At 41.5% G+C, this 14,865-nt stretch overlaps 1 protein-coding gene across 1 annotated transcript in view; it reads right to left on the reverse strand.

Moving 5' to 3' along the window:
- Nucleotides 1-14,865, reverse strand: part of DNAI2 (dynein axonemal intermediate chain 2) — a 91,005-nt gene that overhangs the window by 42,241 nt on the left and 33,899 nt on the right. Inside the window, exons 7-8 of the mRNA XM_044003300.1 lie at nucleotides 9,674-9,813; nucleotides 6,403-6,525 (exon numbers count right to left, since the gene is read on the reverse strand). Coding sequence (XP_043859235.1) covers nucleotides 6,403-6,525; nucleotides 9,674-9,813 — 263 coding nt within the window. The remainder of the gene's footprint in view (nucleotides 1-6,402; nucleotides 6,526-9,673; nucleotides 9,814-14,865) is intronic.

Raw genomic sequence — 14,865 nt, forward strand, 5'->3', positions numbered from 1 at the left:
GCTTCTTTATCATATGGCGTAGGTGTTACTAGCTCCATTTTATAGATGAGGACACTGAGACAGATAGCGATGAAGTGACTTGCTCAGACTCACACAGCTAGAGTCTGAGGTAGGATTTTAACTCAACTCTTCCTGACTCCAGGCCCACACCTTTGTGCACCATGGCGCCACCTCTCTCATCCCCTCTAAAGCTAGATTGTATCATTCATTCTGAGTCAATCATCTGCTGTTTTGTGTGATTATTGAATTATTTCACGAATATAGGCCCTGGCTTCCCAAACACAGTGTAAGCTCTTAGAGATTAATTAAGGTCCGTGTCTTTGATTGCTTCTTTATCTCCCCACAATTAATCTTATGTTATACAGAGTTAGTGCTCAGATTTATTTGCTGGATGAATGGGCCAGCCTTTATTGGTAATAATAGTAATTGTAATAATGGTAATAGTTATATAGCAGTAGGTTTGCAAACAATGACATACATAACTCACTTGCTCCTTAGAACTGAGAGAAATTATTATTTTCCTATTATATTAATAACCAATTATTAAATTAGGATTAAAGTTTTTTTTTTCTATTTCTTCATTTAGGGACCAGCCCCTGTAGGCCAGTCAGTCAGTCTCTGAAAGACACTGGTGGTAAACAAGATTTGCCCAAATCCTCAGGGAATGTGTTTCTCCATCTAGGGTAGGACCCTACTCGACTAGTTGTTTAAAGTATAAACAGAATCTAATCTGGGTGCAATCCAGATTTAAAGCACTAAGCCCAGGTCCTTGCACCCCTCCATTGGATTTTAGGGTGACCCTTTTCATGAAGGAGAAAACCAACCAGAGAGGTCTAAGTAGAGACAGATTCCTTTGTCCAGATTGTTGGAGGTGGTTGAGTCTCATTATCAAGTTACATTCTCAGTAGGAGATAGCTAAAGACTTTTAGCCCACCTCCTCATTAATTTGTTCGTCCCTTCATTAATTGTTCACCAATCGGGATTGATTTCTCCTGTCAGGGTCATTCTTTTTACTAAAGATATTTAAGGCATTCAGTATCTCTATTCAGTATCTTTGGATTCTGAGAGAACCCACCAACCATCAATTTGTTGATTATTAACTAGCCCAATTACTAAATGATTATGAATTACCCATAAACTGTCTCTTGGGCTTTTTATTCATCTCAGAACAATCTTATGCTATTATTTGTATAATCCACTGCTATGGTTATTACTCCCATTTTCCAAATGAGGATACTGGGGCTCAGGGATATGAAATGATTTGTCTATCATTAAGGCAGAGTTAAGGATTGGGAAGGAGAGTGAAGATTGACCCTTGTAGATTGTAGTTGGTATTGGAGCTACCAAGCCGTGCTGAGGGTATGGCTAGGGCACCCTTTACCAGAGGCTGAGCTGGCAGAGAGTTTTAAAGGCATGTTCAAGTTTGATATTTTTTATCAGACTTGGCTACTCATACCTTTAGTACTGCGAGGCCTCAAAGTCCTTTCTCTCTTTTGGAATTTTCTCCAATCTTGGCCTCAGGCACAAGTTATGTTACAGTTTGCTCATGTGGGCTCCTGGTGTTTGCTTCTCTCCTCTGAAGCTCCACTGTTGGTTACTGGGGCTGTTTCTCTCCTCAAATGACTGACTCCCTCCTTCTCTTCATCGTCCTTCTTTCTCTTTCATCTCTCTCCTCTCTCTCCATCTCCTTCCTTTCTCTCCCATCTTTCTCTCTCATCTCTCTTTGCCTTTCTCTGTCTCTCTCCTTTCTCTCCCATCTTTCTCCCTCTCCCTCCCTTCCTCTCCTTCTCTCCCTTCTCTATCACCCTCCTTCTTCTCCTATCTCTCTCCCATCTCTCCCCCACCTCTCTCTCTCCAACTTCCTCATCTTTTTGTCTCTCTCTGTATTCATATCTGTTTGGATTGTGTATCTTTGCTCCTTCAACTATGCCTCAAACTCTCTTGAACTGGTTCTCCAAATGCTAGACAGAGTGTCTTCCTCTGCTATGGCTAATGGGAGAGGATAAGACAGAAATTCCTTCCTGTTCCCCTATGAATGGGTTTCCTCCACTTACAGCTCATGGGCACCATTTCCTCCACCTCTTAAACATGTGGATTTTAGCTATTTAAAGCCCTGCAGAGTTGTAGCCAATTATTACTTGGATAATCTCAAGATATTCCTCTAATTCCATAAGAGTAATGTGTCAGGGGCAGCTAGGTAGCACAGTGGATAGAGCACCGGCCCTGGATTCAGGAGGACCTGGGTTCAAATCTGGCCACAGACACTTAACAATTACTAACTGTGTGACCCTGGGCAAGTCACTTAACTCCAATTGCCTCACCAAAAAAAAAAAAAAAGTAATATGTCATGTTTTGTAAAGGGATAATGGTAGATTTATACCCTTTTAAGACATTGAAACTTCTTCAGCTGTGACTATATCAGCTAAGCTGGAGTTAGAATGGGGAACCAAATCTTCCTTCCTCTCTCCTACCCCCCCTTCATAAACTACCCCCATACAAACATTTTCTATGCCCTTGTGTGTTTTTTAAACATGCCAGGCACTAGGTTTAGTACTTTACATTTATTATTACATTTTTGTTTTGTGGGGCAATGGGGGTTAAGTGACTTGCCCAGGGTCACACAGCTAGTAAGTGTCAAGTGTCTGAGGCCAGATTTGAACTCAGGTCCTCCTGAATCCAGGGCCAGTGCTTTATCCACTGTGCTACTTAGCGGCCCCACAAATATTATTTCATTTAATCCTCACAACAACTCTGTGAGATAGGTGCTGTAAAGATCCCCATTTTATGCTTAATAAAACTGAGGCACACAGAGGTTTAAGTGACTTGCCTTGGGTCACAGAAGCTAATGAGTGTCTGAGGCTATATTTGAATGAGGGTCTTTGAGGTGCTTTTTGGCAATGTCCCAGTGGCACAGTTTTAAAATAATCCATAAATTAACCTTCTTCTACAAGGATACAGGGTCACCATAAGTGTTTGGTCTGGGTATTATTACAGTCACTTCCAAATTCACATCTAGATATCATTTTACCAAGTAGATATCATTTTACAAAACTATCATGGGCTACTGCTTGCCTTTGTTTTTTGCAAAGATCTCCTCCCATCCAAAGGCAATAAAGAAAAGAAAAAGGAAAAAAGAAAATCTAGCTTCCTCATTCAAAGAGAAGGCATGATCCCTACAGAGCTCCCAGAAAACATGGAACATTTCTCATAGGAATTAGAAATGTGGGGTCAATTGGAAATCACTCCCTCATCTACTGATGAAAAACTAAACTGTTTTGTGTGAAAATTCCTCTGGGCCCCAGCCACACACACAGAAGACCCCAAATGCCTCTAGGGATGCCTGAAACACATAGGGAATTCTAAATGGAAGTCTAGACTCACTCCTCTTAACTGAAAGACTAGATTCTAATTTAGAATAAGTAGACTAGTTTGAAAAAACAAACTCAAAAAAGCACCAAGGAAATATTTGGCTCCCCGCAAATGATCAAGAACTTGGAATTGATTCCTTGGGATTTTTAGGCCACCAGGCAAACTATCCTATGGATCTGAAGTCCCTACAGATCTCAGACAAGTGTTTGGATTATGTCTGTCTGTCTGTCTGTGTCTCTCTCTCTCACACACACACACAGTCTAGTTCTGCTTCAGAAATGAAAAAGAATATAGATGAAGCATACACACATATATGAATATATATATAATATATATTCATATGTGTATATACATTTTTTGTTCTTCAGTTGTTTTAGTCATGTCCAACTCTTTGTGACCCCATTTGGGGTTTTCTTGGCCAAGATACTGGAGTGGTTTGCCATTTCCTTCTCCAGCTCATTTTACAGATGAGGAAACTGAGACAAATAGAGTTAAGTGACTTGCCCAGGGTCACACAACTAAGTAATTTTCTGAGACTAGATTTGAACTCAGGATGATGATTCTTCTTGAGTCCAGGTCTGGCATGCTATCCACTGTGCCACTTAGCTGCCCTGTATATACCTATAGACTATGTAAACACACACATCTGTGTGTGCATATATTTATATATATATATACATATATATACACACACATGTATATACACATACACATCTCATATTAGCTGCCACTTTCATGATGGACACAGTAAATCAGAAAATATTTCATCAGATAATTTAACTTAAGCATTCAAGCATAAAAAAGTTATCTCAAAGCAATTGATCTCATAAAAGTACAATATAATAATAATAATTGCTCAGTTAAAACTCAAAACAAAAAGGGGGCAAATGATAATTTTCTCTAGAAAATCCCCGTCATACAAGGACATTCAAGAAGGAAAGTCCCAAATGAAGAATCCCTCTAGTAGGTCTCTACACATTTATAGAGAGACTGGATGCATCTCAAATAAAACCCTCGCTTTATAACACTCTCTTTGAACTACTTTTTCAATTTGGCACTCACATGTTTGCTGGTCAAATCTCCATGAGGATGATTATTCTCATAGATTCTGCCATTTAGCCTATGGGTTCTCAGACCTAAAACTATAGCTTACAAGCCCCCACTAGTGGGTTTCCCCACTAACAATCAGCCAATAGATACAATTAGTTCTTAGCAAGGGTATTTACTAAGATGACATAATAAGAACAGAATTTTTTAAACTTTCCTTCCCACAAACTTGGAGAGTATCCTCCAACTAATATACACCAATTGTCAGCATTTATGGTAAGATTAGGCACAGACTTAGAGTGTGATGATAGTGAAGCACACATGAGGATCCTTTCCCACCTATAGAATCCTCACCAAGCTTCCCCTTGGATACAGCTCCGCTGCTAGGCTTAATGCCCATCAAGGTGCCCATGATATAATCTTCTTCACAGCCTGATTCTCAAATGCCTGGGCTAGCTCTCTTGAGTTCATAGAATTCTTTTCTGTTGCCAGAGGTAGAGGTCCTGCTTCCTGAGGCTGCTTCCAGAACCCCTCTGTATTGTTGTCTATTTCTAAGTGTGTCTCTTTACTCCCTCAACTCTGCCTCAAATTCTCTCTCTCTCTCTCTCTCTCTCTGTAGTGAGTTCAGGTAGTACATGATGGTCTAATAGTTGATAATCCTCCTAGGTTCCAGTTCCTAATTTTTGTACTTGTTCTAAATGGAAGAAGGCTGGTTCCCCAATATGACTCTCTTCACCTAAATGTCTTTGCATGTCAGCACCAGAAAAAGCTAGCCACCTGGAGACAGTGTTGTCATGTTGCCATGCATCAGATGGCTATAGCTTAGCACTCAATTACCTCATAATTTACCCTGGCCCCTGAAGCTGCCAGTTAATGAAAAGCAGGGAAGCTGCTATGGAGCCATTCTTCTCTACTCAGCTTGGCTCAGCACTGGCTAGCATTTTACTAATGGATGAAATATTAGCAAGATAGGAAATGTCCTAAAGAAGGCAAATGAAAAGAACCCATGTAGTCCCCTATGATCAACAGGGCTTTGATGACCCAAAGAATGCCATAAGACTCATGTTGTCCATTAGATAATGCCCTCATACCCATATCATCAACCACTCATTCCCTCTAGAAATTCTTTTGCCTCACTTTGGATATATTTTGTATTTAGAAAGGCAGCAATCTCAGGGGCAGCTAGGTGGCGCAGTAGATAAAGCACCGACCCTGGATTCAGGAGGACCTGAGTTCAAATCCAGCCTCAGAAACTTGACACTAGCTGTGTGACCCTGGGCAAGTCACTTAACCCTCATTGCCCTGGGGGCCCCCCCAAAAAAAAAGAAAAGAAAAGAAAAGAAAAAGAAAAAAGGGGGGGGGGAGAAAGGTACCACATCTCAGTCAATATAGTGGTCTTGGACTGAGGCAGACCTGGGTTCAAGTCTCACCTCTGACATATCCAGCTGTGTAACCCTGAACAAATTACTCAAACTCTCAGTGCCCTAAGCAGCTAAGACTACAATTCATGGAAAAGGCACTGACTTAGATTGGTTATAGGAAACTACTCCTCTTTGAGCACCTCATATCAATTTAATCCCAGGTCTGATCAAAGCAGCAGCAACAAAAACAAAACCTTTGCATTTGGGGCAGCTAGGTGGCACAGTGGATAGAGCACCAGCCCTGGATTCAGGAGGACCTGAGTTCAAATCCGGTCTCAGATACTTGACACATACTAGCTGTGTGACCCTGGGCAAGTCACTTAACCCCCATTGCCTCACCCAAAAAAACAAAAAACAAACAAAAAACTTTGCATTTGCTGATTTGTACATATGTTATATCTCCACCCACCTAAGTAGAGGTAAGAATTCTTTGAAGGCAGAGATGATTTTCATTTTTTCTTTGTGCCTAGCACAGTGCCTGCTGATATGGTCCCACCCTCCTTCCTCCAGCCTCCTTTCCCAATTTCCCCACTATTAATGAAAACTGAAGAGGGCAAGAACTCACCATGGTTGGCTCAAACTCAAGGGCGATGGCCCCCAAGGCATTTTCTAATATGCCCTTTCGGGAGACATCCATGACCAGGACTTCTGTGGGCTCATTAATTTTACGGATATCCCACCACATGACCTGAGAAGGAACAGGGAAGCAAGGAATAGTTCAGTAATTAAGAAGACAATGTTGTTGTGGCTCTTAGCTTTTCATCAATGAATAGAAACCATTTAAGGCTCTCAGCTGAATCTTATGGGGGCTATGAAGTCCAAGAAACACATCTTCCTCTCAAGGACCTTGCTATCTAGGCAGAAAGCCAAATCATAAAACAAGACTGGAGGCTGTGAGAACCATATTTATCCAGGTCTTAATAATATTGAGAGAATCCAGAGGAGTGCAGTCAGAATCGAATTCAGTATGGAGTAACAAGTGGACTTAAGAGACAGGAAGACCTGGGTTCAAATCCCACCTCAGACACTTTACAGCTTGGGTAGCCCTAGACAAATCACTTAACCTCTCCATGCCTCAGTTTCCTCACCCATAAAATGAGGGGGGGGTGTACTTGATGACCTCTAAGACCCCTTCCTTTTCTTTTCTTTTTGGCAATGAGGGTTAAGTGACTTTCCCAGGGTCACACAGCTAGTAAGTGTCAAGTGTCTGAGGCTGGATTTGAACTCAGGTCCTCCTGAATCCAGGACTGGTGCTTTATTCACTGTGCCACCTAGCTGCCCCCTAAGACCTCCTCCAACTCTAAATCAACTATCGTATGATTCCCAAATCAGTGGAAAGAACCGAAGAAAAGATGATTTAAGAGAGACATGATAGGGGCAGCTAGGTGGCGCAGTGGATAGAGCACCGGCCCTGGAGTCAGGAGTTCCTGAGTTCAAATCCGGCCTCAGACACTTAACACTTAAATAGCTGTGTGACCCTGGGCAAGTCACTTAACCCCAATTGCCTCACTAAAAAAAAAAAAAAAGAGAGACATGATAGCTGTCTTCAAGGATTTGAAGGGCTGTCCTACCGAAGATTAGACTTGCTCTGCTTGGCCCCAGAGGGCAGAACAAGGAAAAATTGGTAGAAGTTTTTTGAAAAAAATCAAATTTAAATTTGATGCAAGGGAAAACTTCTTAAAAATTAGAATGATTCGAAAGTGAAATGAGTAGCCTCAGGAGGAGGGGGTGTCTCCTTCCTTGAAGGTCTTCAGAGAAATACTGATAACCACTTGTTGGGCATAATATGAGATTTTTTTTTCAGATATAGGTTTGATTAGATGGCTTCTGAGGTTCCTTCCAGCTTTGAAGGTGTGTGACTCTTCTATGTAATAAATGATCCATATCAGGGATTCACAGAAGGAATGAGCCCTGTAAGACTAGGAGCTCCTTGAGAGTTGACCCTATCTTTTGCCTTTTTCAAAAATTCCCAATGCTGGGGTGTCTAGGTGGCGCAGTGGATAAAGCACCGGCCCTGGATTCAGGAGGACCTGAGTTCAAATCAGACCTCAGACACTTGATACTTACTAGCTGTGTGACCCGGGGCAAGTCACTTAACCCCCATTGCCCCGCAAAAAAACCCCAAAAAACAAAAAACAAACAAACAAAAAAGTTAGTTGTAATGCAAGGGAGAATTGGAACCACTTTGTACCATTCCTGGAAAAATCATTGTTAAATTTTCAGTGTGAGCATTTATACCTCAGAAATCGGCACTATTTTGTTGGCTGCCTAGACTTTAGAAAGTAATATTGTAAAGAAAAATGTTAATAATGCAAGTGAAACTTAAAAGTGTGTTGTGTGTACAACTTTTTTTTTTAGGCCAATTGTTAAACATTTACCAGCACACTAATGTAAGCAAATATAAGTTCAATTTGTTTTGTTATTGTTTGAAATTCAGAGTAAATACCTTTACGGAAGGGGAGGGAGTGCTGAAAGAATAAAAGGGAAAGAAAAAAAAAGGAAGGAAAGAAGGAAGGAAAGAAGGAAAAATGGAAGGAAGGAAGAAGAAAGGAAAAAGAAGAGAGGAAGGAAGGAAGGAAGGAAGGAAGGAAGGAAGGAAGGAAGGAAGGAAGGAAGGAAGGAAGGAAGGAAGGAAGAAAGAAAGAAAGAAAGAAAGAAAGAAAGAAAGAAAGAAAGAAAGAAAGAAAGAAAGAAAGAAAGAAAGAAAGAAAGAAAGAACAAAAAAGAAAAGAATGGAAGGTTCACACTGGGAGGCTACAGAGATAAAGTAGGAAAGGTAGGCTGAAACCATTTCATGCTAGGCTAAGGAGTTTGGATTGTATTTAATTGGTAGGCAATGAAGAGTCAATAAAGCTTAATAAAGGATTTCTGGAGGGAAAAGGTCCCTGCAACAGTCTCTGAAAAGTTACTTCCTATATGGGTGATTTCATCTGGCATTTCAATGTCTTGGTAATCATGCTGGCTGGGGAGAGGGAGAGGATAGCTGGCCAACCTCTGTAAGCTCCTTCCCCTTCATCCCTTTCCTAGTGTTGAAAATTAGGTTGATTCGATATCCTATTGTCCTCAGCCCTGCTTATCAATCAGTGTTGGGGGAGACTCTGGTGGGGAAGGGGAAACCAAGTCTCCAGCTTTTTTTTAAATACCTGCTCTTTGTCACCTGCAAATTGCTTGGGGAGAAACTGAGATGCAAGTGCCCAACTTCTTTTGCTCAGGTGGACCTACATGGATTGTCTTAAAATTGCCTATAAAACAACTTGAAGCCAAGGCCGATCTTCAGTGATCGGCCTGTCAACATGTTGCTATCTTGACGTACTTATAATAACCTCCTTTTAATTCTCTTTGTCTAAGTTTCGCCTCATTAATCAGGGTGAAAAATCCAAATGAAGAATTTTCCTTTCAACACTAGGAATTACAGCATTTAAGAGTTGCCATTGCCAGGAATCTCATGGATCAATGAGTCCAGTGAAACATTTATTGCCTATCCAGGGCCCAGTACTGGGGATACAAAAAGAGGCAAAAACCAATCCCTACCCTCAAGGAACTTATAATCTCATGGTAAAAACACTGAGACAACAACAGGTAGACCAACTTGCCCAACATCACATAAGCAGATAAGAAGCAGGGCCAAAAGAAGTTACATCTTCTAACCACAGATCACTCTCCACTAAACCACAAGCAAGCTCCATATCAGACTGATGTTCTTTAAGTCTTCCCGGGGCTCATGATTTTATAAGCTTCTCTGGTCCTGTTTTGTCCAATCTTTAACATGGGTGTGTGTGTGTGTGGGGAATCTATTGAATTTTCTACCTTCATCCCACCCTTTTTTTCCTTCTTACCTGTCCATCAGTGGAGGCTGAGAAACATTCCGTGCCTGTTTTCGACTGCAGCCAGAGGGCACCAAACACAGGATCCCTGTGGCTGAACTCAATGGTGGACAGTTCTGCCACCAGGCTGCCCTTCCTAGTATCCCAGCAGGCTGGAGGCGGGATGGGGAGGGCAGGGAAGAAAAGAGAGAAAAGGGTTTAGGGGGGGGACGCATAAATCTGGAGAGTAGAATTAGAGAGGTCAGACACTTGCAAGTGTTTCACTTAATGGTCTCTGAAAAAGGGTGTATGTGTGTGTGTGTGTGTGTGTGTGTGTGTGTGTGTGTGTGTGTGTGTGTGTGTGTGTGTGTGTAGGAGGGGCTAGACTTTTTTCTGTACTAATTTTCATAGATTATGAAGAGGCCGCACTGGCATAGTGGGATAGAGAGCTGGCCTCAGAATAAAAAAGATGCAAGTCTTGCTTCCTTGCCCAGTGAAGCTGTATGACCCTAGGGTAAATCATTTAACTACTCCAAACCCCAAGCAACTCTCAAGGACTCTAAGTTACAAGTTCCAGATGAGTCAATGATCTGTGTTGTTGGAGGGAGTTTCCATAGTAGGGGTTCCCCCACACTGTTGAAATTACAGGTTTGAAAAAGGGGGGAAAGGACCTATTTGTACAAAAAAAATTATAACAGCTTTTTTTTTGTGGTGGCAAAGAATTGGAAACTGAGGGAATGCCCATCAATTGGGGAATGGCTAAATAAGTTGTGGTACATGATTGTAATGGAATATTATTGTGATACGATACAATAGAAATGACAATCAGGATGATTTGAGAAGATCTGGAAAGATGAAGTGAGCAGAACCAGGAGGACATTATACAAAGTAACTGCAACATTGTATGATAATCAACTATGAATGACTTAGCTATTCTCAGCAATACAATGATCCAAGACAATTCCAAAGGATTCATGATAAAAGATGCGATCCACATCCACAGAAATAACGGATGGAGTCTGAATGCAGATTGAAACATACTATTTTAATGCTATTCTTTTTCTTTTGGTCTGTTTCTTCTTTCACAACATGACTAATAGAAAAAATGTTTTACATGATTGCACACATATAACCTATATCAACCTGCTTACCATCTTATGGAGGGGAAAGGTGAGGGAGGGAGAAAATTTGGAACTCAGAATTAAAAAAAAAATGAATGTTAAGGGCGCAGCTAGGTGGTGCAGTGGATAGAGCACCAGCCCTGGAGTCAGGAGGACCTGAGTTCAAATCCAGCCTCAGACACTTAACACTTACTAGCTATGTGACCCCGGGCAAGTCACTTAACCCCAATTGCCTCACCAAAAAAACAAAACAAAGAATGTTAAAATTTGTCTTTACATGTAATTGGCAAAACAAAATACTAATAATTTTTTAAAAAAGAAATTACAAGTTTGAAACACCCCCGTATCAATACCAAAATGTGTGGGGAGAGAGAGAGAGAGAGAGATAGAGAGAGAGAGAGAGAGAGGGGCAGAGAGACAGAGACAGAGAGACAGAGAGACAGAGAAAGTTCATTCATTAAAAGGGATCTCTGGTCTAACTCTTACCTAAAGCACAAATCTCACCGACATACCCAACAAGTGGCCATCTAGTCATCACTTGATTAATAACCTCCTGTGTCAAGGAATGTATTACTTCTTTTTTTTGTTTGTTTTTGTTTTTTGTTTTTTAGGTTTTTTTAGTGAGGCAATTGGGGTTAAATGGCTTGCCCAGGGTCACATAGCTAGTAAGTGTTAAGTGTCTGAGGCCGGATTTGAACTCATGTTCTTCTGACTCCAGGGCCGGTGCTCTATCCACTGCGCCACCTAGCTGCCCCTGAATGTATTACTTCTTAAAGCAGCAGCTTTAAGCCATAGAATAATAGATTTAGAGCTGGAAGGGATCTTAAAAGTCACCAAGCCCAACCCCCACATTTTACAGATGAGGAGACTGAGGTTCAGTAATAAACAATGATGTCAGGATTCAGACTCAGTGGGCAGCTAGGTGGCACAGTAGATAGAGTGAAGACTCATCTTCCTGAATTAAAATCTGGCCTCAGACACTTAATAGCTTGGTGACCCTGGACAAGTCACTTAACCCTGTTTGTCTCAGTTTTCTCATGTGTAAAATAAACTGGAGAAGAAAATAGGAAATCACTCCAGTGTCTTTGCCAAGAAAACCTCAAATGGGGTCATGAAGAGATGGACTTGACTGAAATGATTGAACAACAACAACTTCTGTCTCCAGATCCAGAACTCTTTACACTTCATCATTCTTTCTGCCTTGCAAAACTCCTGAAGTCAGAGTATACCAAATTCTGCCTTGCTGTAATGTACAACCCTTGGTACTGGTTCTTACCTGAGAGAAATGGTTTTCTATTATATTAACAACCAATTATTAAATTAGGATTAAGGTTTTTCCCCTTTATTTCCTCATTCAGGGACCAACACCTGTAAGCCAGTCAGTCTCTGAAGGACATTGCTCATAGATGAGACTGCACGAATCCTCCAGGTACATGCTCTGAGATCTTGAGCGGGACCCCCACCCAACTAGAAGACCTTACAAATAGAATCGAATCTAAGTGAATTCTTCCCATTATGAAATGAGCTCCTGTCCTTGGAACCCTCCATTAGAATTTAGGGGAACCCAGCTTATGAAAGAGAAAACCAACCCGAGCGGTCTGGGTAGCGATGGATTCCTCTGTCCAGACTGCTGGAGGCAGCTGATCAAGCATGATGAAGTCACATTCTTAGCAGGAGGAGCTGAAGACTTTTAGCCCACTTTCTCATTAATATGCCCACCCCCTCATTAACTGTTCACCAATCCAGGCTTCTTTTCACCTCTCAGGGGCACCTCCTTTTCCAAAGGTATTTAATTATTTAGCGATCTACATGGTTTTGCCTTTGATTACCAAGAGAACCCACTGACTATCAATTTATTGATTATTTGCTAGCCTAATTAATAGATTGATTATTAATTACCCAGAAACGGTTTCTCAGGCTTTTCAATTGTTTCATACCTTTGACCCCAAGGAGAAAAAAATTAATTCTCTTTTGTATATGTAACAGAATTATCGAACATGCTGATATTTTTCTTCCTGGTGGGTTATGTACAATTATTCTTTGCCTGCTTCCAATATGTCATGTGAAGTTTTTTCTTTTCTTTTTTCTTTTTGCCCCAGAGGAGGGGATGGAGGTGGGCACCTACTTCCAGTCATGATGAAGAGTCCTCTCACTGGCTGCTAGCAGAACTGGAGGTGCTAATGACTCAGAGGAGCTTTTTTTTTTTTTTTTTTTTTTGGTGAGGCAATTGGGGTTAAGTGACTTGCCCAGGGTCATGCAGCTAGTAAGTGTTAAGTGTCTGAGGCTGGATTTGAACTCAGGTACTCCTGACTCCAGGGCCGGTGCTCTATTCACTGCGCCACCTAGCTGCCCCTCAGAGGAGCTTTTAAAAAGAGGATATGGGGGCAGCTAGGTGGTGCAGTGGATAAAGCACCAGACCTGGATTCAGGAGTACCTGAGTTCAAATCTGGCCTCAGACACTTGATACTTACTAGCTGTGTGACCCTGGGCAAGTCACTTAACTCCCATGGCCCCACAAACAAAAACAAAACAAAACAAAAAGTCTGCTTGAGAGATTGTAGTTTATTTGGGGCAGCTAGGTGGCGCAGTGGATAGAGCACCGGCCCTGGAGTCAGGAGTACCTGGGTTCAAATCCGGCCTCAGACACTTAACACTTACTAGCTGTGTGACCCTGGGCAAGTCACTTAACCCCAATTGCCTCACTAAAAAAAAAAAAAAAAGAGGATATGGCTCCAAGCTTTTCCTCTCTAAATAATAAGATGTGACTCCAGAGAGATGTGAGGAAGGACAGGATTCTTTTTTATCCTGGTGGAATGATGATCTTTCCCTTGTGGCACCTAGGGCCACAGGGTGACTTAATCAGGCTCCTGGCTGCCTTTACTCTAAATTTCTTCTTTCCTGATCTTAAGAGAACAAGTACACTGAGATGGGAAGAGTTCAGGAGATCTTGAGAGTTTCCAAAGGTCTGTGGCTGCAGTGTAGTCCATCAGAACAGCAACAGCAGAACTATCTGCTGGCATTGCGCCTATACCATCCATTGGAACAGTAGTGATTGACAGTAGGGTTAAGTTTCTGCATCATTGAGTTGATTCGCTGCCAAGAGAGGGGCCAAGCAAAGAAATGCCAGGAGCAATTGAATGGTGAAAATGCCCAGTGAAATGTGAAATGCCTAATTGGAAGTATTGCACAACTGCTTTATGTTCTGATGAAGCTCAAACCATTAGTCTCCCAAAGGACTGTGACCATAGTTCTAAGTTCAGTTACTGAATGCTGTTCTAATCATTCTGTTAATGCCTTCTGTGATTCTTTTATGCTTAACATTTTTCCCTGTGAAGGAGTAAACTACCTTTTTCATTCCCTATCAATAGCGTATATTGAATGCCTCTTTTCCTATTCCCCCTAGACTTGAGACAAAAAGTAACATTGTGCTTGGGATTGCCAAGGTTGGGGTTTAATGAGCCAAGAGTGAAAATAAAGAGAGCCTAATCCCCCTAACTAGAGGTCAGACTTCCCCTAGCAATGGACATGTTCCACACCTAAATGCCTAAAGCATAGGACTGAGTGAGAAAAGCAGAAATCCCAGAACCCTCACCCTCACCACTAAGCTTCAGTATGTCTATGCTAGATGTAAGAACCCTTCAAAATTTAGAGATGGCTATTATATATCCCTGCAACATCCCTCCTCCTAGCTAAACATTCCAGTTCCCTCAATATCTTGGTCACAATCCTTTGGACATGTTCCACCTTGTCCATGCTCTTCCTACAACGTAGGATCTAGAAATGGTCACTATTTTCCAGATTATGTTGAACCAGGGCAGCGTACAAATTGGCTCTCATCTCCCTCATTCTGGACACTATGCTTTTAATAATGCTGCCTATGGGCAAATTTGTATTTTTATCTCCTGTCATGTCACTCATATTGAGCTGGCAGTTTACTGAGTCTCCCAGATCTTTTTCCCATGAATTCATGTTGAGACATGTCTGTTCCATCCAATTCTTGTAAAGTTGACTTTTCTTTTTTTAAACCAAGCATCCTAGTTTTGTTCCAGCTTGTTGAGATATTTTGGGATCCTAATACTGGCATACCAGACATCCCTCTAAACT

This window comes from Dromiciops gliroides, chromosome 4, assembly GCF_019393635.1.
Source record: "Dromiciops gliroides isolate mDroGli1 chromosome 4, mDroGli1.pri, whole genome shotgun sequence".
NCBI lineage: Eukaryota > Metazoa > Chordata > Mammalia > Microbiotheria > Microbiotheriidae > Dromiciops > Dromiciops gliroides.